This window comes from Phalaenopsis equestris, unplaced genomic scaffold, assembly GCF_001263595.1.
Source record: "Phalaenopsis equestris unplaced genomic scaffold, ASM126359v1 Scaffold000226, whole genome shotgun sequence".
Classification (NCBI taxonomy): Eukaryota; Viridiplantae; Streptophyta; class Magnoliopsida; order Asparagales; family Orchidaceae; genus Phalaenopsis; species Phalaenopsis equestris.
In genome coordinates this window covers 1311904-1335482 of record NW_018164668.1, presented here as the reverse complement: position 1 = coordinate 1335482, position 23579 = coordinate 1311904, and the positions used below count along the sequence as shown (strand labels likewise).

The following is a 23579-nucleotide window of genomic DNA, read 5'->3' as shown; positions in this document are numbered from 1 at the left end:
AGTATCTGTTATGCAGAAGTTGTAATTTTTATATATTACATATTATTTAATATCTATATTTAAATATTATATTATTTCGATTATATTTAAATATTTATTAGTGTTGTTATATCATGTGGTTTGACTTGAGTATATCGGACCCCATTATTTTACGGTTATTATGTCCGCGGAGCAATTTACCGACAACTAGCCGCCACGTTGCACGTCGCCTTGATTCCGGTGGTATTTTTTTCTACGAGAACGAAGAAGTAAAGAAGCTCTGGTTTCGATTTCTTCTCGAGCTCTCCGATTTAGGCTTTCCTCTGCTAGGGTTTGGATTCGGCTCTCTCCTTTCGAACCTATTCTTTTCGGCTACGATCACAATTTCACTTTTTGGATTACGAAGGGAACGGACAAGCGACCGAATTAGGATCCTATAGGAAGAAAAAAAAGAGAAACTGAGATCATTGGATCATTTGTTGGGCGTTACTCCGATTTGTCTGGTAATTTCTTAGCGAAATTGGTGAATTATGACAGATTTGTAGTATATGACGTATTTGGCCATTGATTCAATTTCTATATTTCAGATCAAAGCCCGTAAATCTTAAAATTCATGTTGATTCGCTTTGATTTTGCTCTATGTATCTGTAACTCAGTTGTTTGTGTCTTTATTCAGGAATTTAATGCTGTGCATAGAAAATTCACTATATTTATAGCATCTGGAAAACTATATCAGTTAAATTTTAGAACACCTTTTTATTTGGTTTTTGTTTATTTTGATTTGTTGGTTTTATATTAGCACCGAGATCAGTATATTTCCGAAAGATCCATAATACATCTTAAAGAACATTCAGATTATATTCATTTTATTTTTGTATAGATGTTGATGAAAGTTCTTGTTTGATTTTGCTTCAAAACTATTGAATTTTTCGCGTCTCTAAGGGCAAGGAGAGTAAGTTTGGGAGCATTTTAGATCTGCCTATTTGAAGTTATTTCAGTTGTTATGTGGATATGATTGCTTTTGCTTCTCATTAAGGGACAGAAATCCAGATTTACTGAATCCCTCCAACATCAAGATTTAAGAAATCCAGGATCTAAGAGAAAACTGAGAAGAAAATGAAAAGAAATTGATTTACAAAACCCAGGATTTAAAAGTTGACATTTTTTTCTATTTGGCAAGATTCAAGTTAAATACAACTTAAATTCATTGCTAGATGGCCCCTAAGTTTTGATTGCACAATCACAGGATAAAAATCTTGATGCTGCTTCATGCAAAATTAGTATTAGATGTCACAGTCGTCCCAACTTGGAATTCTTTTGCAAGATTATATGCTTAAGCATTTTGTAGATTCAAACTTAACGTAATGAGCTTTACTAACCTCCAAATAACGATACTAAACAATGCACCATCCTTGAATTTGATGAACATTTCATTCTTTATGCAATCATCTTTCTTACAGTCGTTAATTCTGCAGTACTAGCACTTTTTGATAGCTCCAAGCCTACAACTTGCCGCATTGGTTTCTGTTAGTTGGATCGGTTTCATGTGATTATATCTTCTAAATATAATATTTTCTTGCATTTAAAGGTCTTGTATGATAAATGTGTGATAATTTTTTATCTTTCTGTTTGAATCCATTTTTCTTTTTATGCAGAATACCACTATCAAGAGTTATCAACTGCTTGATAATCTTGTTGAGTTTTTTTTTTTAATTTATCTAAAAAGCGTCAATATCTTGACATTATTGCATTTAGAATTACTCATCAATCTTCTTAGTCTTCCCGACTTGGATTTTTTTTCAAGATTTTATACCTATGCATTATATAGATTCAAAGCTAAGCCATTGAGCTTTACAATTCTCCATGTATTGATGCTAAATTGTTTACCATTCCTGAATTTGATGAACTTTTCTTTATTTACAAATGCATCATTTTCACAGCCGTGAATTCTGAAATGCTAGCTCATTATGATAGCTCTAATACAACATATTGTCGAAAATTGGTTCTTATGATTATACATCTTTTTGATAGCTTTAAGCCTATTGTTTGAAATGGTTATTATGATCATATATCCTAATGATAGGGGTTTTCTTGATTCAAAGGTTGAGTATGGTAACTTTGGGATCCTTTTATATCTCTTTTCATCAATTCATTATGTAATTATACAATATTCTCTTGTCAAGAGAGTTTGATTGTTGATTGTCTTATTGAGTTTTATATCATCGTGACAATGTCAAAATCTTAATGCTCCTTCATGCAGAATTATACATCCATCATAGTCAACCCTTACTTCTCTACATTTCCACACCCTCTACCCTGCCCTATTTATTTGGTAGTTAGATGAAAATTAAGAGTATAAGAGGTACGCCTGTTTGGTAATGTCCAAGCAAAATAAGTTCCTTTCTATAGCTGGCAAGTTAAAAACAAGTCATCATTTGGCATATCATAGAAAAAAACAGCCTTTTACTGATTTTCAAGTTAGAAATTCAAGTTTTATTTCTCATTTTACTAATTTAAGTTCTCGGAGAAATCTTAAAATACTAGTAATTTATTTATTTGTATTTTAACTTTTATCATGGATGGTTCTAATTAACTTTTTAAATACTATTCATTTATGTTGTCACTTGGGATTCTTCTACAAGTGACAACTCTAATGACATCTCTTCCCTCCAACACGCCACCACTAACAAAAATTAGAAATAACCACTAAACTGCAAAGATTATGCCTTTTTCACTGCCTTCAAACATGTGCTCTTTTTGCACACTCGTAGACAATGCAGTAAGGTGGCTCATTTTTGTGCCAACTTGGATTTTTATGATAATTTTGTTTTTAGGCATTTATTGTTCCGTTAGTTTGCGAGCAAGCTTTCAGGGATCGCATTTAATTGGTATGCAAAGTTGGCCAATGGCTCAATCAAGACGTTCGCAGAGTTAGAGAGTTTGTTTGTTAAAAGGTTTGCCAGAGCTCAACACTGTGTCACCATGGGTGATTTTGTGGTAGAACGCCAGAAACCCACAGTGACTTTGGTCGAGTACATCATACGTTGGAGGAATTTAAATATGAAGTGCGAGCCACAACTACAGATATAACACGCGATCGAGATCTTACTCAAGGTTATTCACGGTTTGACAACTTTCATGCTCAAAGGACTCAAAATTAAACTATTTGAAAAGCTACTTAGTAAAGCTGGAAGTCTGCAAGAGGAGGCCAAGCAGTTGGGTTTGCTAGAAAAGTCTTAGAAGCTAAAGTCGGTTAAGCATTCGAGAAGAAGCCCGAGAAAGTGGCAACGGTGGACAAATACAAGCAGCCGATGTTGATTCAGGCAGAACAGTCTCGTCAGAATTATCAACATCCGCAACATAACTAGCAATACAACCAACAATTCAGTCAACCATCGTTCCAACAGAGACTATACCAGACGGATGGAGGACAGGATCCGTCTATGGCGAATCGGTTGAACAAGATGTATTCTTTCAAGGATGAAGCAGTAGTAAAGATGTTTTAGAATTTGATTAAGAAACAAGAGTTCAGATTACCTGAGTCGAAGAAACCAGAAGAAGTTGCCAAGAAGGATCATCCCAACTATTATTCATACCGCAAATTTCTTCGACATACTATAGAGGAATGCTTCAGCTTCAAAGATTTGCTCGAGAGAAATTTCAAGATTGGAAACATAACGATTTCGAAAGTGTATTTGAAAGAACCTGAGAGAGGTTCCGTCAATATGATTTCGGTCGAGCCAATCATTCTGATTGAGCCATACTTAGTAGATGATGGATAGCATACCCTGGTATAAGACCCCTCAGGTCAGAAGTTCGAATCCCTTCTGGCACAGTTGCCTTAAGGAGATGGTACTCGAATTGTTAGACACATTAAGGGTGACTAGAAGCTCGTATAATAGTCTCTGGCCATTCCTATTTACACACACACACATATTTATATATGCATAGGTGTTTCTTTTGTGTATGGTCATGTTGCTCAAATATTGGTGAGGGGAATTAAAAAAAGAAAAGAAAAATTGAGCTTGACATTCCAGATTGTTTGAAGGTACATCAAATATGTTAAATTTGATATCATCCCTTATTTTATGTGGAAATGATAAGTATAAAAAAAAGTTTGTTTTAACCATGCTAAGAAAAATATGATACATTATAACACCTAGTAATAATGTTGCTCCAAACCTTCCTCCATTGTTGCTATCAATCACATTTTCTTACAGTTAAATATGAGTAAAGGGGTATTTCAAACATTTATTTACTTTCAACACCTTCAAAAAAATTGAAATTTTCAAACAGAATAATTGCTTCCGAGAAATCAACTTTTAAACAACAGATTCTCCACAACAACTTTTGAACTGAGATTTCATTAAACCGCAGCTGAAACAATCAAACCCTAAATCTACATATATAAACAACTTATAAAACTATGTCGGAAGACCCATATGGGTTTTTTTTCACTATTTATGCAAATTAAGCTAGAAACTACATTCTTATGAAGAAAAAGCCTACAGTAAGTCACAAACTATGGTGGCTAAAAGCCTTAATTTCTTGTTTTTAGTTTGACATTTATTATTTCCCTGAATTTTTCGCATAAGGCAGTTATTTGCATGAAAACATAAAGATGGTTCTATTTTTGAATGAATGGTATTTATGTAGATAAGGATTACTTACTCTTTACTTTATAGCTTAACTGCTTAAACCTGACCATGAGGCATTGCCAATATTGTTCTGTCTAGAATCATTCAGCGCGACTTCATACATTTTACACGCCTCCTATCTTAATTTTAACTCTGTCATACAAACTTATTCTTTTCGTCAATATTGGGTAATTAACTTGGATGTACATGCAGGTTTCTTACGTGACATTTCTGTATCTTTATAGTGCACCATATTTCTTGGGAGATCTTCATAGCAGTTCTTACTGCTTGCTAGAAGTGAGAGTATAGGGAATCTTGTACTCCTTTGAAGATCTTTGTTCCAAATTTATTATTCTCTACAATATTATGCTTACAACCTAATGGTTGTGTTTATAGCTTTCTTCTATATGTAAATATTGTGGAGATATTGATCAATATGTATTCAAGCCTTAACAATTATTGTAATTTATTGAAAAACTTAAAAGAGTTTGTGTTGTAGCCGCCTTTTTTGTGTCATTATTTTCATGGAGCAATTGAAAAAGATGTATTCAGGGGAACCACAGTCGATATCTTCTGTCTGATAGTGTGCTATAGACTGGCTGTTTGTAGCAGATAGCATTTTAATCTGACAGATTTCGTCTGGAACTATCCAAGGTAATGCGGGCATTTGAGCTTGCAGCAGGGTAAGTGGCAGGATTATTTTTTAAGGATCTGATAGACTTCTGATTTGCCACCAAGCTGGCCTTGAGGTTAAGATCTGGGAACAGCTTTGTAATATTTAAAGCGTATATTGGCTTTGTGTTATCGCTATAGCTTGGGTCCATGACGGCAATTTGTAGTCGGCCTAACACACTAAGATGATTGGAACCCTCCTTAAGCCACACTGGCCTTGAATGTAGTGGAACTTGTTATCTTAAAGTTCAGTGAAGAAGTGCGTGCTATGAAAGATGGACTTTATACCAATTTTAAAGGAATTCATGAACCTTTAAATTGCTTGGGACTGCCAGATTATTGGAATTCTTCTGGCAATCAAAATAAATTTATTGTCCGATTCATTGACCCCACTTTCCCTGTTTTTCTTTCAAATCCCTTCACAACAGCCCCAGCCCATTTCCAACTATTTTGTTAACTAGGCATGTAAAATATGATTTTCAATTATGCAATGGGCTGTTCGAGGACATGGCTTTTGTTTATGATTGGAATTTAATTTTTCATCAAAATTGTAAGTGTGCAATCCCTCTAATGTTAAAAAAACATTGGTTTAAATTTCAGCAATTTAATTGGAATTGGTAAAAAAATCCATTCTTTTGCACATTACTTCTCAGCAGTGGCAGGTCTTAATGGATAATTTTATATTTTGTCAATTGATTTTGCTATTTTACTTGGTAGGCCTTCTTTTTTCGATCTGCACAGGCACTTCATTTCCCGTTTGATTCTTTATATGAGGAGTTTCAAGTGGGCTGCGGGCTGCGTGCTGCGCTCTGCTGTAATAATTGGTTTAATACCACTCTTTTGATCATTTTAGCATTCCATCGTCGTCCTCATTGGCCTTATCTCAACTATCTTTGTTGGCAGGTTAACATTTCATGTTCTCTTGAAGGGTTTTTCACTACACCTCTGCCATAATGAGTGGATGAGTACTTAGTTTTTTAATCAAGCTTGTTAGTCATGTTAACATTTCGTTGTTATCATAATCATCATTAAAATATTATTCCAGCTCTATTTGGGTGAGTATGTTCGCATTTGAAGTTCTCTAGATGAGTTGTTTATTTCCATATGTTTTTATGTAATTCTATACTGACTAATTTTCTCATATCTTGATATCGTGTAGTTTTGGCAAAGGTGCTCTAGAAACTGACTGTATGTTTCCTAGAATTTCAAATTCTTTAGTTCTATCCATATAAATGTAATTAACTGTCAACTCTAATGGACTACTATTCTTTACCCTTTCTTTCTGTTCAGTCCTATTCAGAATCTTTTTATTAGGCTGCCCTTTATTACTTTTATAAAGCTGAAAACTGGCTTGGTGAAATAATGAATGACATAAGGTTTTGTTGCAAGAAATTGCCCTTTGAAAAACTTCTTGCCCTTTGGATGCTGCTGCTTCTCTCTTTGACATTAATATTAAATTATGCGCTTTTGGCTGAATGATAAGTTCAGGAGTTATATTAATAATAAATTATGCGCCATTGGGCATTATTACTCTCTCACTAGGTGAAATAAGCAAGTGCTTCCTCTAAGAAATTTTAAACTTAGTTAAACCTTGAACAAGAAAATGTGTAAACTAACATCACTTTCAACTATTCTGTTCATATATCATACTAATTTGTGAAACAAGGAACATACTTGTAATTTTAATGTGTGTTAGCCTAATTGATTGCGTATTAAAATATGTTTCAGTTCCTCCCTGGCAGATGGACCATTCCTATATTTTTGCGAAAAATATATAATTGGCAAATTGCGCTCTAGCACTCAAAATCAGGTTGAACTAGGCGGTTTCATTGGTCAATTTGCTTTTCTGTTTCTGAATTAGTAAACGAGGTTTTTATGCTAGTGAAATTTGATTTTATGTTGCCGTTAGCTAATATTTGTTTTCTTGGAGAAATCTGCGAAGAAGTTCATTTCGAATCAAAACGACTCAGCTATATAAAAATATACGTCATGACCTTCAATGCCCGAGTTACAAGAGCTTTCAAACAAGTGAGTTGCTCAAACTGTAATATTTTGTAAAGTAAAGAAAAATAATAATTTGCTAGCAACGCTAGTGTTTAGAATGCGAGGGAGATGAGTAAGAAGGGGGAAGAGTCGTTAAGGAAGACGACGGGAGCAGATGAAGACGAAGATATCCTTGTAGCAATTCAAACAAGAAGAAACAATGTAGTGGGAGAGGAGACGAACAATGCAAGAGGCGACGTCGTGCTGTAACTGGAAAGTTAATTAGGCGGCAGCATGTACTTACCTTGGCCTCAAGTTGAAGCATGCGAAGGAGCAAACCGATAGATGAACTTGCGAGAGCAGGAACAATGACTCCATATAGTCTTGCATGGGCGTGGGCGAGCAGAGGAGAGGAAACAGGGCAAGAAAGTGAAATCAAGAGCAATGGTGGATTTTTGGTCAATCTTGCAAATGGAGTGTGAACTGGAAGGTTAGGATTTGCATACTCCTAAAATCTTTATTTTAGAATGTATGATTAATTTGTAATGATATTCTTGATAATAATAATAATAATTAAAAATTTAAAATGATTCAGAAAGACTTTTTGGTACTATAAGTTTTATGAAAAATCTTAATAATGAATTTTTTATTTGCAATAATTACAAGGAGTATACAGTGCATTTTATATTTTTTTTAAATTGATGATTCAAGATAATAATAATGAAATTAAATTGATAATTAATTTAATCATGATATAAAAAATAGTATCAAGTTATGAAAAAAGTTGAGATTAAGGAATGGAATATTTATTTGAAATCTAAAAATAAAGTTTGCAAGTAATTATTTAAATTAAACATTAGCTATATATTGGATCTTGGACTTAAAGATTTATTTGTACTTGGACATAAATTAAAGATTTATTTGTAAGCATAGTCTACACCAACTGGTTCATAATCACCACACATTTGCCGAAGAGTTGATGCACATCTTCACCTTCAGGATTGCACCCATCTTTTTTTTGCCCATTCCCTTTTTTTTTATTCAACTCTATTCCATGCTTACACGCAACCATCTTTCTTTTAAGGGAAACTTATATTCATCTTCTTTGATTAAATGCCATTCATAAATTAGTATCTGACTTGTACTTTATGGTAATTATTTTGTTGGATTGATTGATCCTTGTCATATCATTTAGGTGTAGACTATGCTTGACTCTTTTCTAAGCTTATATATATGGTGAATAGTTTTCTGATGCACATACTTAACTGGTCCTCTTATTTTGATATATCCATGAAACCACTAGTTACTGATTGCTGGGTTGCTTTTTCTTAGTTTTTATTACATTTTTTTAAAAACTAATCCAATTTGTAATCTTTGGGTTTTATCTTTCATAAACATTTACAAGTGGATTCTACTATTAATTAGCTTTTGAGCCTTCTGTGGTAGAGTTCTAGTTGAAATGGATGTTACATAATCATTTAAAAGATAAGGTGTGGCTTAGCTTAGTGTTTTTGGTGATTGGCAGAAGATAATTTTTGAAAGCATCTTCGCTTATTTTTCTTTCTACAAATATTTGTATAGAACTTCTTTGAGTGTTTCAAAGCTTATTTGATTTATTAGTAATAGTTTCTTACCTTCTACTATGAGTACGACTCATCCATCATCACTTAAGTTTTGGTTTCAGAATTTGGAAGCATTTGATGCCCCTTAGTATCCCGAGTCATTGTGTTTACACTTTGCTAGTTCTAAAGGCATGTTTCTACATGTTTTGGAAACAAGAGAATATTTTCTTACCCTTTGATTGTTCAATTATCCCCTCTACATCCTATTACAGAAGAAACTAACAGTCTTTATCAACAATAAGATGATTATGATGGTAGTATGAATGATGACATTCTGGTTTATAGGAGATTCCATACGCTATTTTTCAGGCAGGGATCTAATTAGAATAAAACGTATCATCACTCTCGCCCTTTCGGCAGGTTTCCAGCAAGGTGATCCAATTGACTTAGTTGTTGTTTTTCAATACTATTGGATGCTTCATTACTTTATTTCATGTTTTTTGTACTTCTTTGTATTTTTCTTTAGTCTTATTATTCTAGCTAGAAAAAAACTATTAAATCATGTTCAAATGTGATTGAACCCTGTTCAAAACTTGCTCGAACCATACTCTAATTGGCTTGAACTTATTTGTTTTATGTTCATTATCTTTACATGCAAGTAACTTATTTAAGTTGGTTTGCTATATGTGCAAATGTCTACTTTAATAGTTTATGCTGAGATGCGTGTGCGGAGTAAAGTTGTTAGACAAATTGATGCTTTTGATCTTCTTGGAAGCTAAGAATGTGCATTAATTGGTTTAGATCAAATGTTTTGATTAATTTGGCTCAATTTATTTGAGGATATTTTAGTGTTTGTTTGGAAAAAGGGTTATTTGGAATATAATTTCTGATTCAATTTTAGAAAAAAATAGGTAATATCAAAATGATACATATATACAAAACACGTATACATATACATTTTTATATTTATATTTCAATTTGATTAGGGTCTTTACATTTTCAAAATTGAATTTATTTTTTTTTTCTCCAAAGTAAAAATGAACCGCATGACTCAGTTTGGTTCAATTTTATCCATGATTTGGTCGGTTCAATTCCACTATAATTTGGTTTGGTTCAATTGGTCTAACAAATTGGTCAGCCAACCAACTGAATTGAATTAATGCATACCACTATTGCGTAGGCTACATAAACTATAAGCTTTGAAGAAGAAGGGTGTACGCTACGTAGCACCGACACGTCTAAAAGTATGTTGTACCCGTGTCAGACACTGTTCAAACACTGACACGTGTTCGATACACATCGACACTTCTCTGACACTTCCCCACCACTATAAAGTATTTGTCTGAAATTTTTTTTTGGCCCGAACACGTCCAAGACACACCCAACACCGCATTGGTCATGAACTTAACATGATTTGAGAAAATGGGGCACAAGAATTTGAAAATTATAAATATACGTATAGCCTTAACTATACCTCATACTTTCATCAAATCGAGCATCAAATGTGTATTCAATATTCGTCGAAGCCAAACATTAATAATTCTCTCTTTGTAATCATGAGATTTTTTAAATTTTAGTAGATAAGTTGGATTATATGTTAGATGAATTCTTTTGAAATATATTATATTTAATTTTAAAATTAATTTTCATAACCATGAGGTTAATAATATAAATTAAATTTTATTCTTGCATAATTTGTGTTGTGATATTTTTAATAAAAAATAATGTAAAAATATATATTTCATATTAATAATTAATTAAATATAAAAATATGTCCATGAAGTATCATGTCCTGTTTTTATCATATATGTTGTGTCCTCGTATCGTGTCATGTCGTGTCTGTGTCCCAGTGTCCATGTCCATGCTTCATAGGGTGTGCAAATCAGCATTGTACAATTTTTCACGTTGCAAGGTTGGAGGATAAGTTCAAACAATCTCAAATTTATGTACATTTGGTGATATGGATAAATATTCTAATTATTAGTTTGTATCCAAAAGTGAAATGATAAGAGATTTGCCTTCCCAAGTACTAAGTGGTTGAAGTAATTCAATTTTGTTGTGTTTTAGTTATTATGATCGCTCTTTCTGTATTAAAGTTATACTCTTCATTTTCTCTTTGCTGCCATTTCATGATCTGCAGTTATTGTACTTCGTTGTGTCAGAATTATAAACTGCTATGTTATAGCTTGATCTAATTCTGTTAAATCTGGTTTTAAACTTCTTTTGAATAGGGTTCATTTTCAAACCTTTTTTAATATTATTTGAACTTTGTTCGAAACTTTTTTGTTAGGTTAGAAGCTTCTTCAAACCTCGGTTGAAGCTTTTTAGGAATTGCACTTGAGTTGAAAGTATTATTCAAACTAAGATTCAAATTCGGCTGAATTTTAGTGAATTTCATGTATGGCGGACTTCAATGGGTTGTATATAAGTACAAGAGGTGGCGTCTTGCTTCGAAATAAAATTTCAGGGATATTTCTCGGAGAAAATAAATATGGGGCATATTTGATTGGTTATAATTATTATGAGCAAATTTCTCTTATGTTGCTATAATTTACCAGTGCCAGAGTAACGTATATTGTTATAATGCTAAGTTATCACACATGAAAAAAAAAATCAGAATTAATTAGGACACTTCTTAATATGATAGCATATTCATCAAAAAAAACTTTTTTGAATGTTCCATAAATCTTTAATTACAGTGATGATGCGAATCAAGCTACTAAAAAACAATAGACACCTTCACACATTCTACATTTAAATTTTGAATCATTACCGCGATGCAGTTGTATAAAAAATGGTCTTAATTTATTAAAATGAAATGAAAATATGACACTCAATAGGACACAATGGAGAAAAATGATTCATATAGCAGACCCCACTTTATGGGACAAAGGCTTGTTTTTGCTGTTGTTTTGTACTGAGATGCAGTTCTGTTTCTTTTCATCATTCAACTGGTTGTTCTATCTCCTTCTGGTAACTAGCATAACATTCCTGTTCTAGTAGTGTCTGGAACAAGCTTTTTCAAATTTCTGCAATTTGGGCAAAATTCTTTCTGCTTGGATTCTTTTTCTCTTACTGACACTAGAAAACTTATAGACTTTTGAAGTACTTATTGGATTCAATCTTCAACCTCTCATACCGAAATTCTGGCACAGTTACTAGGAAATAAGCTTTTCTATGATAACCTACACGTGGAACAGTCCTTCAGTCTGGCTGCTTAACTGATGTCTTTTTTAAATCTCTGATGCAGTTTCGGTGGAAAATGGCCAATTTTGAATTGCAAGCCATAGATATTATGAACGCGCACATATCATGTGTCTGTTTATTTTTAGTTGCATTTGATGTAATTCATTAAAAGCGTTATAGAATAAAATCTATTGTAGATTTTATATTCTTTTATTATTTAGTGTTATAATTCTCTTGCATTTCTGCATGCCAGTTAGATACAATATATTTATTTACTGAAAACTTTTCTGTACTAATTTTACGTGGAAGGCCAAATGTTCTACTTTTTGGTGTTCTATGTGCATGCTTCATTTTGCAGAGAAAAAAAGAAATAGATCACCCAAAATGGTCAAAAAAAAAAAAAAAAAGACTTGTCCGCCGAGTGCAAGCCAAACTTGCCAGCCAAGCTTCAGGTGGATCTGTTTGTTGAGTTCAGGGTAGACTCATCAGCCGGTTTCAAGGTTAATGTCGCTAGTCGAGTTGGAAACAAATTCAAACGGGCTAATGGAGACTTCATAAATTTCATGATGAACTCACTGACCAATAAAACTCAGATGTAGTCATGCATACTTAGAAATTACTTGGCGAATTCTTTGAAAGGAACTGCCCTCCTAATGGGTGGACCACAAATCCAAGTTCTTACAAAGGCTATACACCTTGTATTTTATGGAAAGTAACCAATGGGTCTTGCTTTTTTACTTTTCAACATTCATCTATTTTATTATGTAGCATTTCTTATAGGTCTTAAATATCGACCCCCAACCTTTAAAGAGAAGAGGGTCACAGAATGAGTCAGGGTGTAGAAAAAATAATGCAAACTCCATCCCTTGTACGCTTAAGTTCTATATAGTGAAAATCTTTATAACTCATTTTTTTATGCTCTCCTCCTCTTTCTCTCTATACTAAGTAGAATTTTGGTATTATTTACAAACAAACAAATCAAAATTCAAGATTCTCAAAGGTGTTATGAGTATTGACCAATGCCACAAATCAAAAGAGATTCATAGAAAATTGTAAAGGAAGAAGCTTTCTTTTCAACATGGAGAATCAAACATTTTTGACAACAAAACTTCTTGTTGAGATTGAGTACAGGCTTAGAAGGATGATTCAAGGAACCTTGGAGAAAATGTCAAGAACTGCTCCTAGGATGCATTTTATTATTCATGTATTTTATTATGTAGCATTTCTTTTACGTCTTAAATATGGACCCCAGCCTTTAAATAGAGATCCTCAAGATGAGTTAAAGTGGAGAAAAAATAATACAAAATTGTGCCATCTCTTGTACTTTAAGTTCTCTATTGTGAAACGATTGACGCAAGACGAAATCAAGAGGATCGACAAATGTAAGTTAGGGCTTCCTCATAGCCAGAGGCAACGAAAACGACGAAGGATGACATATTTGTTGAGCAAAGAGGAGGCAGTGTCGGTGTCAAGTAGAGAAGGAGGAAGCGACGTTGGTGTCAAGTAGTGGAGGAAACAAGACGAAGAAACTCTCGTGATGTGCAAGGACAGAGAGGATGGTGAGCGGCTCATGGTTTTGGTGCAAAGGAGAAAAATAACCAAAAGCTTAGCGAGCAGGCGAGGGCAACAACTTGGGAGGCTCGTGTGTAGCAGAGAGAAATGATGGCTTTTGACCGCAAAGGAGAGGAAGACGGGTACGCTTGCGTGGGAAGCGTTTTCGACGGAGATAAACAGGTGAATTTATTTTATTAATTAAGTTATTTAATAAAGATTGTGTGTGTGTGTGTGTGTGTGTGTGTGTGTGTGTGTGTGTGTGTGTGTGTGTGTGTGTGTGTGTGTGTGTGTGTGTGTGTGTGTGTGTGTGTGTGTGTGTGTGTGTGTGTGTGTGTGTGTGTGTGTGTGTGTGTGTGTGTGTGTGTATTACATATACGTTTATTATTTAAATGTAAACTTCATTTGATTTTTCAGGCTATAAAAGTTTCACTTTTAGATCGAAGAAAGGTGTTCGCAGCAAAGAAAAGTTATGGTTTGATTTATTTGTTTTGTTGGTTTATTAAATCTAAAAACTAATATAATGAATTCAAATAAATAAATAATAATAATAATCATAATAAATTGTTACATAATATAAATATACGTATATAAATCTTAAAGCCTAATTAAAAAGATATAAATTACATAAAGTAACTAGAAAGTTAAATTAGGAGGACTAACTTTTTTTGTCAATATTTTATTCAAGTTATTTGAAAGAAATAATTAAATTTTTATTATGAAATGAATATAATAATTAGTAAAACAATAAAATAATTACTACTATAAGATAAATCAATATAATGAAAAAATAATGAATCTTTATGCATTTCACTTTAGGTTTTCATTTGAGATAAGTGAAGAGAGCGATTGGCTAGAGAATCATCAGTGTGTGCGGTGAGCACACATGTTCTTATATTATGATAATATTTTATCTTTTCTAGACAAAATGCATTTACTGGTATTATTACTTGCTATATTGAAATTAATGCAAATTCTTAATTTTGGATTCTATTGAATTTTTATTCATATTATAGGAATGATATTTGTATTCAACATTGTTTAAATTGTCATAAATATTGAATGTTATATAAGTTTATTGACTGTTATGCAAATGAAAATAAAATGATTATTATTAGATAGTGATTTTCATAGCATGCTCGTTTATGAATGTTTGACTATGATGGAGTGATTTCTTTATGATACTGGCGGGGGAACGTTAAGTTACTCATGCTCATAAATGAAAAATGATATTAATATTGAAAACATAGCTCCTGTGATGGTTGTCCATTTATAGAAATAATATAGGTGTGTTATTGACATAGCAAAACACATTGATAGCATGAAACGTCGTAAGTTGTCGTATTCATAAACTATCCAATATTTTATATTAATTTATTAAAAACTTAATTGACATGTATATTATTTTCTTTTTCTTTATATTACTGTAATTTAAGAATATGAGTATTCAATGGCTTTTGTTAGCTCACTGTCGTTTAAATCTAACTTTTCCTATGTAAATAATTGATTAAAAAATGGTCAATAGAAGATAAAATGCTTATAGAAGACACGAACAACCTGTAATGAGGTAAAGTTAATTGTACTGCTTTAATTTAATTTCTTCAATGACTCTTTCATTCGTTAATAGATAGTTATAGAAAATAAATATAGAAAATTTAATTCTCACCGTTCGACTGTTTGTACCTGCATTGGTTAATTTTATGCCCCTAGACCGGATCGCGACAAGAGATGTTGGAAGTGAAGGATTGAGAGTTGATTGTGAATTTAGTTGCTCTGATTCAAGGCCTCTGAGAGGCCTTTTCTGCTAACTCTAAGCTGAAAACAACCAATATTTTGGGTAAGTTGCTTAAACTTGCCAATACATGCAAACATAGAAGATGCAATGAGTGGCGGAATCAAGTTTAAGTCAACCACATAATCTTGATTGTGCAGTAAAACTTCAACAATTTCCTAGGATTCACATACTTGCTTAAAATATTCAGGTTTGAGAGAGATTACTTCTTGCCCATAGCAGCAACTACATCACCATCAACTCCTTCTCCACTCCAGGTGAGTTCAATCCAAGAATCACGATTATGACAGGAGAAGGGACAAGTTGCCACTGCTGTTACTTACTCATCAATTCGCTACTATGATTTAGCTTGAGTTTCAATTGCTCGCTCGTGGTTTTTTAAAATAAATAATATTTTAAGCTTCTAACGTCTATGATACCAAAAGGTTGCCATTACCTCCTAAATTTTGTTGGAAGAACTTATTATAGTTGAAAAGTTAAAAGAATCCATACTGATTGATCTTTGTTGAAGGCAAGGTGAGAAATCGATGAAGGAATGTAGGAATGAATCAGTTCTTGCTTGCGTTAGGCACATAGCCAGAGCCGTACCCACCGTTCTAGCTGGATTTGAGGAAGCATCTTGTTGGGTCAGCCTCAAGCAACTTAAATTGGGAGAGCTGAACTCGGTTATCACTTTGTGAGCACTAATTTTTGAATAGGTCTTGGAACATTTTAAGTAGGCTATTGTGATCACTGCTTTGATCATAAACTATCAAATTAGCAACATACCTATTGTCATAGGGAGCTTAATCAATATGATCTTTGAAAGTGTATTTGAGAAGAAGAATATTGACGGGCCTTGCTTGTCATCAAATTTCGACCCTCTATATGATTATCCTAGAGAATGGTGCTTAAATTAAAGTTATTACTTTGCCAGTAAGTTAGGGAGAAGATGAGTAGTTCATGGTTGTGTTAAACTTCGATATAGTCGACTCTCTAATGACTTTTACACCATATTTGGTTCACCTATTAAATTCCTTCCACATAGTTGTATCAACATATCACTTTGCTATAAAATTTCAATTAGGAGGTAAAGTAGTGAAAGTAGGAGCTACTTGTTTCCTTTATAAGGGTCAACTTTTGTCTATAGGTGTCAGGGAGTTTCAGGAGACAGGTAATGTAAGGAGTTTCCTTTGTATCTATTTTAAATTTGGAGAATATTTTAAATGGATTAAGTTTAGCTTTATGTATTTTGGATATAGTTGGCTCTTTTGTGTTTTGGGAAACTTACTTTTTGAAAAAAATTTGGGAATAATTAATTAAGTAAAAATATTTTCGTCCAATCATCACTTCCACCTTATTATTCTGACTGTTAAGGTTGGGTCGTAACACTTCTATTTTTTTTGAAAGATTCCAATAGATTCAAAATAAAAATTGCCTTATAAATGCTCATCAACGATGGATACAAGTAATCTAGAAGTTCACTATATCAGGCGTGCATTGGAAAATGTAGTAGTGCATGTAAAATGTTCTCCCATGTGAATGTCATTCAAATGGACAAATATTAAGGTTATTTTCGGCCGACAAATCAAAATGATGTAAAAAACTTATCAAAAAGATGCTTTTAGTTTAAAAAATTCGCTCCTATTCAACATCAACACTTTCATAAGTTGCAGTTGATTTTTAAGTATGTGGTCGTTTATTGCCTGGCGCAGAGATCTAGTCGACCCTTCTTTACTAGCTAAGGTGTAAAAGAAATTTATTATTGTGATGATTGATTATTTCATCAAATGGATAGAGACAAAAAGACCAGGAAAGTCAACTCCAAAAATCATTCTCAATTTCATTTGAATTGATATCATTTGCCAAATTGATATATCATGTCATAATTATTGATAATGTGCTTCAATTTTTAGACAATAAAATTAATTTTTTTTTGTCAAAGTTGAGAAACTCGACTTAAGTTCACCTCGGTACATTGGTTAAGTAGAAGATGCCAATAATATTTTCTTAATTTTATGAGAAGAAAGTTGAAAATGTAAATGGCAAATGGGTAGATGTGCTGCCATCAATTTTTATGAGCTTTGAGAACTACCCTATCATCAACAACTTTCTAAATCCTGTTCATATTATTGCATGGAACTTGAGACTTATGGTTAGTTGAGCATAATATACATTGTAAAGTGTAGCTAGCGTATACAAGTTGATGTGGAATGTGTATTGGAAAATTTCAAATGAAGGATTGAAAATGGAACTAGATATATTTGAAGAGCTCATAGTATAATATTTTATGTAGAAGCAATACGTGAAAGGACTCCCAAATTTTGATAATTCAATTGCCAAGGAAATGAAATTTCATGTTGGCAATTGTATTGATGAAAAAAACCGATATCGTTGCTTGACAATCTTGGTTATACTTGGGATGATCCATATATTATCAAGGGATAGGTTGGCAGCGGTGCCTATTGACACCAAGTTCACTTAAAAAAAAAAAGGTTTCTAGGACTTAGAGAAGCGGGGACAATATCAAAATATTTCTCCCCTAATTTTTTTATATTTTCATCTACCATGTCATTGTTGATAAAAAATACATATCAACAATAATTTTTTTTACAATAAACGGACCCAACAAAGATAATTCATATTCATAAGGCGACTTCTATGAATGAACAAAGGGAATTTGCTCTATTTAGTTAACATGAGTAACTTACTCCATCATGAACTCTCGGGAAACTCTCTCCATCATGAACACCCGAGAAACTCGTTCCATCATGAATACTCAAAAATTAAATAAAAGGATCACTTCAAAAGTAAGATATTAAGTGAGCTAGCCGACTTCAAGTCTGGGCAATCTTAGATGAGCATTGGAAAAACTTATTTTCCTAATTATAGCTCGGTTAATCAAGAAGAGGGTAGACTAATGAATGTTTTAAGACCACTAGATTTTGGCTTAAGGATAATTTGAAAGCTCTGAAGTCTAACTTCTGAAGGAGAGCTAAGGCTCGTAGGAAAAGGAAGGCCTGCAGGAGAAGGATAGCCCAATATGAATGTAATTTGTCTTACTTCTTTCTTGCCTTGAGTTATATTACACCAAAAAAAAGGATATCTAGAGTTTATTAAGAGCAAAGCCTTATATTTTCTTTAAAATAAATTGAAATTAAAAAAAAAAATCTTAGCAAAATTAATGTCAACAAATGATTCACATCCTTAACATTGTTTTCAGGCATTACTATGATGTTACTTAGACGCTGACTATATAAACCCTAATAAAGTATTTCCTCTTAAACTTCATAATTGTAGAATATGAAGCCTTTTTTGCAATTAGATTATAAAGACAAGATCTGACATAAGGTAAAAGCTCATTAAAGATAACTTACCCAAAGCGAGCTTCACTACCTTTGCATGCGAACAACGTTCATGCCACAATTTTCTTATGTGCATTAAATATGTATGTAACTGTTTTCATGATTTAGTATATCATGTAAAATCAACCTCAACACTACACGAGTGTCATCAAGTATGCAAGTGGAGCACAATGAGCTGATAGGGGATGGAGCGTCCAAAAAGGTGGTTAGGCGGAGTTGCTGGTAAAGACATGAGCGGGGGTTGATCAGTGACTAGTTCAAAATGGGATAGGGGGTTCGAGCGATAACCTTTTACTTGGGATCAATCATGAGGATGATTATAGGCTTGCTTTGATATCTTATGATGAAATGGTTTTATATTATCCTACATGTTGGACTTATATATTGGCTCACCAAAGATTGCACAAAAAAAAAAAAAGAAAAAGAAACAAAATATAAGAGAAATATATTATCAATTATGTAGTATCAAATATTTATCCTAAAATAAGCACTTCCTATTATTGAGAAACCTTATTAAACATGCCCATATTTCTCAATTATTTTATTTAGTATATTCAAATTTGCTATTAGACGTGTGATTCAGTTTTAGCTTCTACCGGAATTCTCCTTTTTTGTTTTTTATGAAAGGCTATCTTTGGTTTATATGAATTGAGAGCTTTTGTTTTGTGTAGGGTTGTTATCGATCCAATTTTTAGCCGAGCTAGGGTCGGCTCAAAATCTGTTCGAAAAAAATTTGATTCAAAATTTTGGCTCGTAGCTCGGCTTGCTTTTTTTATTAGATCTAGATTCAAGCCAAAATTCGAATCAAATTTTGAGCGATTAACGATCTTCCCACTAAATTCGCTAAATTCATAGCCCTAACGTCACTAGGGTTTAGGTCAACCCCTGATAATGATTCAGACATTTTGACACTTTTCTCATATATCGGAATCCTGTTGTAGGTGGAAATATAAAACTCTTTGATTAGTATGTTATCATAATTGTTGAGGTTATTTATGAACTAATAAATATATTAGGTTAACTTCATTACCATAATTTAATTTATTCACTTTCTATGTGATCTAATTTTATCAAAACGCCTTCCTGTTTTCCTCTGCAGACCTTGTCCTTGGAATAAAGTCAGCATCAATTATGGCGCGCAGGAACTCCTATATGCTACCCGCACCTGAATATCATCCCCTCCATCTTTATAAACCTGCAAATCCTAATCCTCCATTGCATTTCGGTAAAACCATAATTTTCTTTCGTTATGTTCATTTGATACATTTTATTTTTCCCTTTTAAGCAAACTTAACTGTTTTTATATTGTGATTAGCAGAAAGTACCATGCTGCCTCCTACCGAGAACACTCTGTTTAATAACACCATGAGGCTTCCAAATCTCCATTCGTCTAATTCTGGAGCATTTTATGGCCAGCATCATTACACTCTATCAGCTTCTAGTTCCAGCCAAAGTTCGTCATATCCTACTCAACACGAACCTTATCGCTACGATCAAAATGTTTATGTGAATGGCACCAACACAGTTACATCTAAACGAAAGCACCCAAGTACTCTCTCATCCTATCAGAATGACCCCAGATATTGCTATACTGGTAGTAATCTCCTGATGAAGCCTGTAACACCGTGCTTGCAACCTCAGTTATCCACCAGCATCCCGCCTGGTTACCCAAGAAATAATTTTGTATCGGTCGGCGAACAACATCAGAGGAATGTGCGAAGAAGGCTTGGCAATGCTCCTTTTAACCCATCATGGCAATCTTCGAGCAGTCCATCCCATCAAATATACACATCGGTGAATAATTCCTCTTCAAATGCGGTTGCGCAATGGGAACTTCAACCTCTACATGGAACTCATGCTCGTCTGATTCATCCTACTGCTACTGGTTAGTATGTTTAACTTTTTTTCTTGTGATGGATAGTGGAGGAGAGAATTGCAAATATCATTTTTATGTGCTACATTTTCAACCAAGCAAGTAATCAAATATCAACTCAACATGTAATCTCATTTCGTCATAATGGTATTGGAAGACTTACATTCATATCACTCAATTCTTATGCATTTACACATCTAGCTCCGCTCCTAAACTTGAATTTTAACACACCCCCCCACACACACGCTCACACACGCACACACACACTACCTTTCCTATGCATGTAAATGTGTATTTCTCTTTCTAGAAGTTAAAATGGTATTTTTGATGTGAGCCGAAATATTTGGGTGGTATAAATGGAAAAATAAAGTTTTGTGTTAGATATGTAACTGCATATAAATTGAGTGGTTTGAATGAAAATGCCCCAAAATTATTTTTAGAAATAAGAAGGGGGGTCTTAATATGATACAAGAAATGATATGATTTAAATGCGAGCCTCTTCTTCTTCATCGTCTTGATTTTCATTTATTCGACTTTTCATCTTCTATGATTTATGAATTTGAAGTAGTATTTATTTCTCAACACGTTAAAAGTACTGAATTGAAGGATCTTCATAGTGAAGCTGTTTCAAATTTCAAGCCCGCTTAAAATCTTCATGAAAAGGCTACTCCATTTCGAATTTTCAACAATAGGCTTCCTTATCTTGAAATTATATTTTCTTCAAATATAAAGTATAGCTTACAAAATATATATTAGAATAATGTATAGGGGCATTTGCATGCATGGATAGCACACAATTCTACTGTTTTTAGATATCTCACACCTACACTTTCATTTTTACACATAACAATCATATATTTATATCACACAAAAATAACACTATCATCACTTTCTAAAAGTGAACTACATATTTTCATGCATAAGTTTAAAACACCAAAATGTTATGCCTGTGAATATGAAAGGTTATGTATGATATACGTAAACGCATAAGAATTGTGTACTAGTTATTTTAAATTTCCCTATAATGTGTTCTCCTGCATCATTATGTTCATATCCTTACATATTTTTAGCTGCAGGTGCTGCTTACCCGACTTTTATTATGAATCATTCTGCTGTTGGAAATTCTATCACTGGTGGCAACACAAACAATCATGGCGTTTTATTCTGGAATCCAAATTCTATATTACCCAATTACCGTTCTTCTCCACCAGTAGGGCCATGGACAAGTCCCAGCAGATACAACCACAGACAAAGTTCTACTTATGTTTTCAATGATTCCACACCTTCTGTAACTGGATCTGTTTCATTTTCTCAAAACCCAAGGCCGATAATTCGCAACGGTGTCCTGGGAATCTCTAACGGAGCTCAACCTTCGTTCGGCGAGAATGAACTCTTTCGATTGGCTTCTGTGGTCTGTTGCATCATCATTAAATCAAAGATTCACTATGTGTCACGGTTCACGAAAACTAATTCAACTCATTGTTTTTGGCAGGATTCCGCCATGCTTGATGTGCCGAGCTATTTGACTTCGCTGGATTTGTACGACGAGCATAGGGACTTGCGCCTGGACATTGATGGCATGAGCTATGAGGTTTTTCGATCCTCTTCTTTGTTTTAATGAAGATCTATTTATTTTTCCTTTTGTATTTGTTTTAACGAAGATCTTATTCAATTATTGAGAGTGAAGAAATAAAAACATGAAAGAAGATAGATTAAACATTAAAAATTAGGCTTTGCAAGTCAGATGAAGTTACTCTGACTAGTTTGTGTGATTGCAGGAGCTGCTTGCTTTAGAAGATAGGATTGGGAAAGTCAATATTGGCTTAACAGAAAAACAGGTTTCCTCGTGCTTAACAAAAACAACTTACTGCTCATCAGCACCAGAGGATCAATTTGAATCTGGATGCACAATATGCCTGGTAAGCTTCTAGTTGACTTATTTTGTTTTACTTTTTGGGCATTGACTTTACATACTTACCACCTTATGTGTTTACATATCTCACACATAAACTTTAATTTTTTACATATATCCCATCAAAATTTTCATATCCCATCAAAATTTTCATACTTACCACCTTAGGAGTTTAAAAAAAGTGAAGTACTCCTTTTTCAATGCCACGTATATATGTAAAAATTGAAATTTAGGTGTTAGATATGTAAATACATAATAATTAAGTAGTATGCATGTAAATATTCTTTTTTATTATTATTAAAATGTTTCATATAGACTATTCATTTTGAAAAAAAAAGGGTTGAAAACCCTAATTAGAGATATTTTGTTCTTCTGCTCAATAGGAAGAGTACAAAGATAAAGATGATCTTGGAATGATGAGATGCCTTCATGTTTATCATCTCAGCTGCATCAATGACTGGCTGAGGATAAAGAATGCCTGTCCTATTTGTAAAGCTCCTGCACTAAAAGATATGCCCTGAAGCAAAAAATGAAGCTTTTTCTTTTCTTTTATTATTATTATTATTATTTTCTGATTTAAGTGGCTCAAGCAGTTTGTTTAGATATTGTTTACCTTTGCAAAAAGTATAAATCTGGTTTTTGTTCCTGTAATTAAGTTGTTTAGCTGACATGATGTTCCAAAGTGTTTGGTGTAGCTATTTATTACTTGTTCATTTGCATTGTTTATAACCTTTTATGGCAGGTGGTAAATATATTTCACAATGTTGATTCTATTTTCTTTGAAACATATGTGGAGTTCTTAATCCTTGTCGAATTTTCATTTTATCAACAATATAGTTTAAAATTTATATCAAGTTTTGTATGCATTACACACTTAATTCCTATAGATATATGTATGTATGAAACATTTATATACATATACATACGTACATATACATAACTTGATATATATACATATACATACATACATACATATACATACGTATATATATGTACATACAATAAGTACGTATGTATACAAAAGTATGTATGTATATATAAGTATGTATGTATACACACAATAAGTACGTATGTATATGTACGTATGT

General features: G+C 33.1%; 1 protein-coding gene across 1 annotated transcript; it reads left to right on the top strand.

The window, feature by feature from the left end:
- The first annotated feature begins 422 nt into the window (after positions 1 to 422).
- LOC110023713 lies at positions 423 to 23191 on the top strand. The gene is made up of 8 exons (XM_020723255.1): positions 423 to 482; positions 9203 to 9265; positions 19806 to 19931; positions 20022 to 20591; positions 21650 to 21990; positions 22072 to 22170; positions 22358 to 22498; positions 22875 to 23191. Exons 3-8 carry the CDS (start codon positions 19838 to 19840, stop codon positions 23010 to 23012), a joined length of 1383 nt encoding a protein of 460 aa, XP_020578914.1. The 5' UTR covers positions 423 to 482; positions 9203 to 9265; positions 19806 to 19837; the 3' UTR covers positions 23013 to 23191.
- Positions 23192 to 23579: the final 388 nt, after the last annotated feature.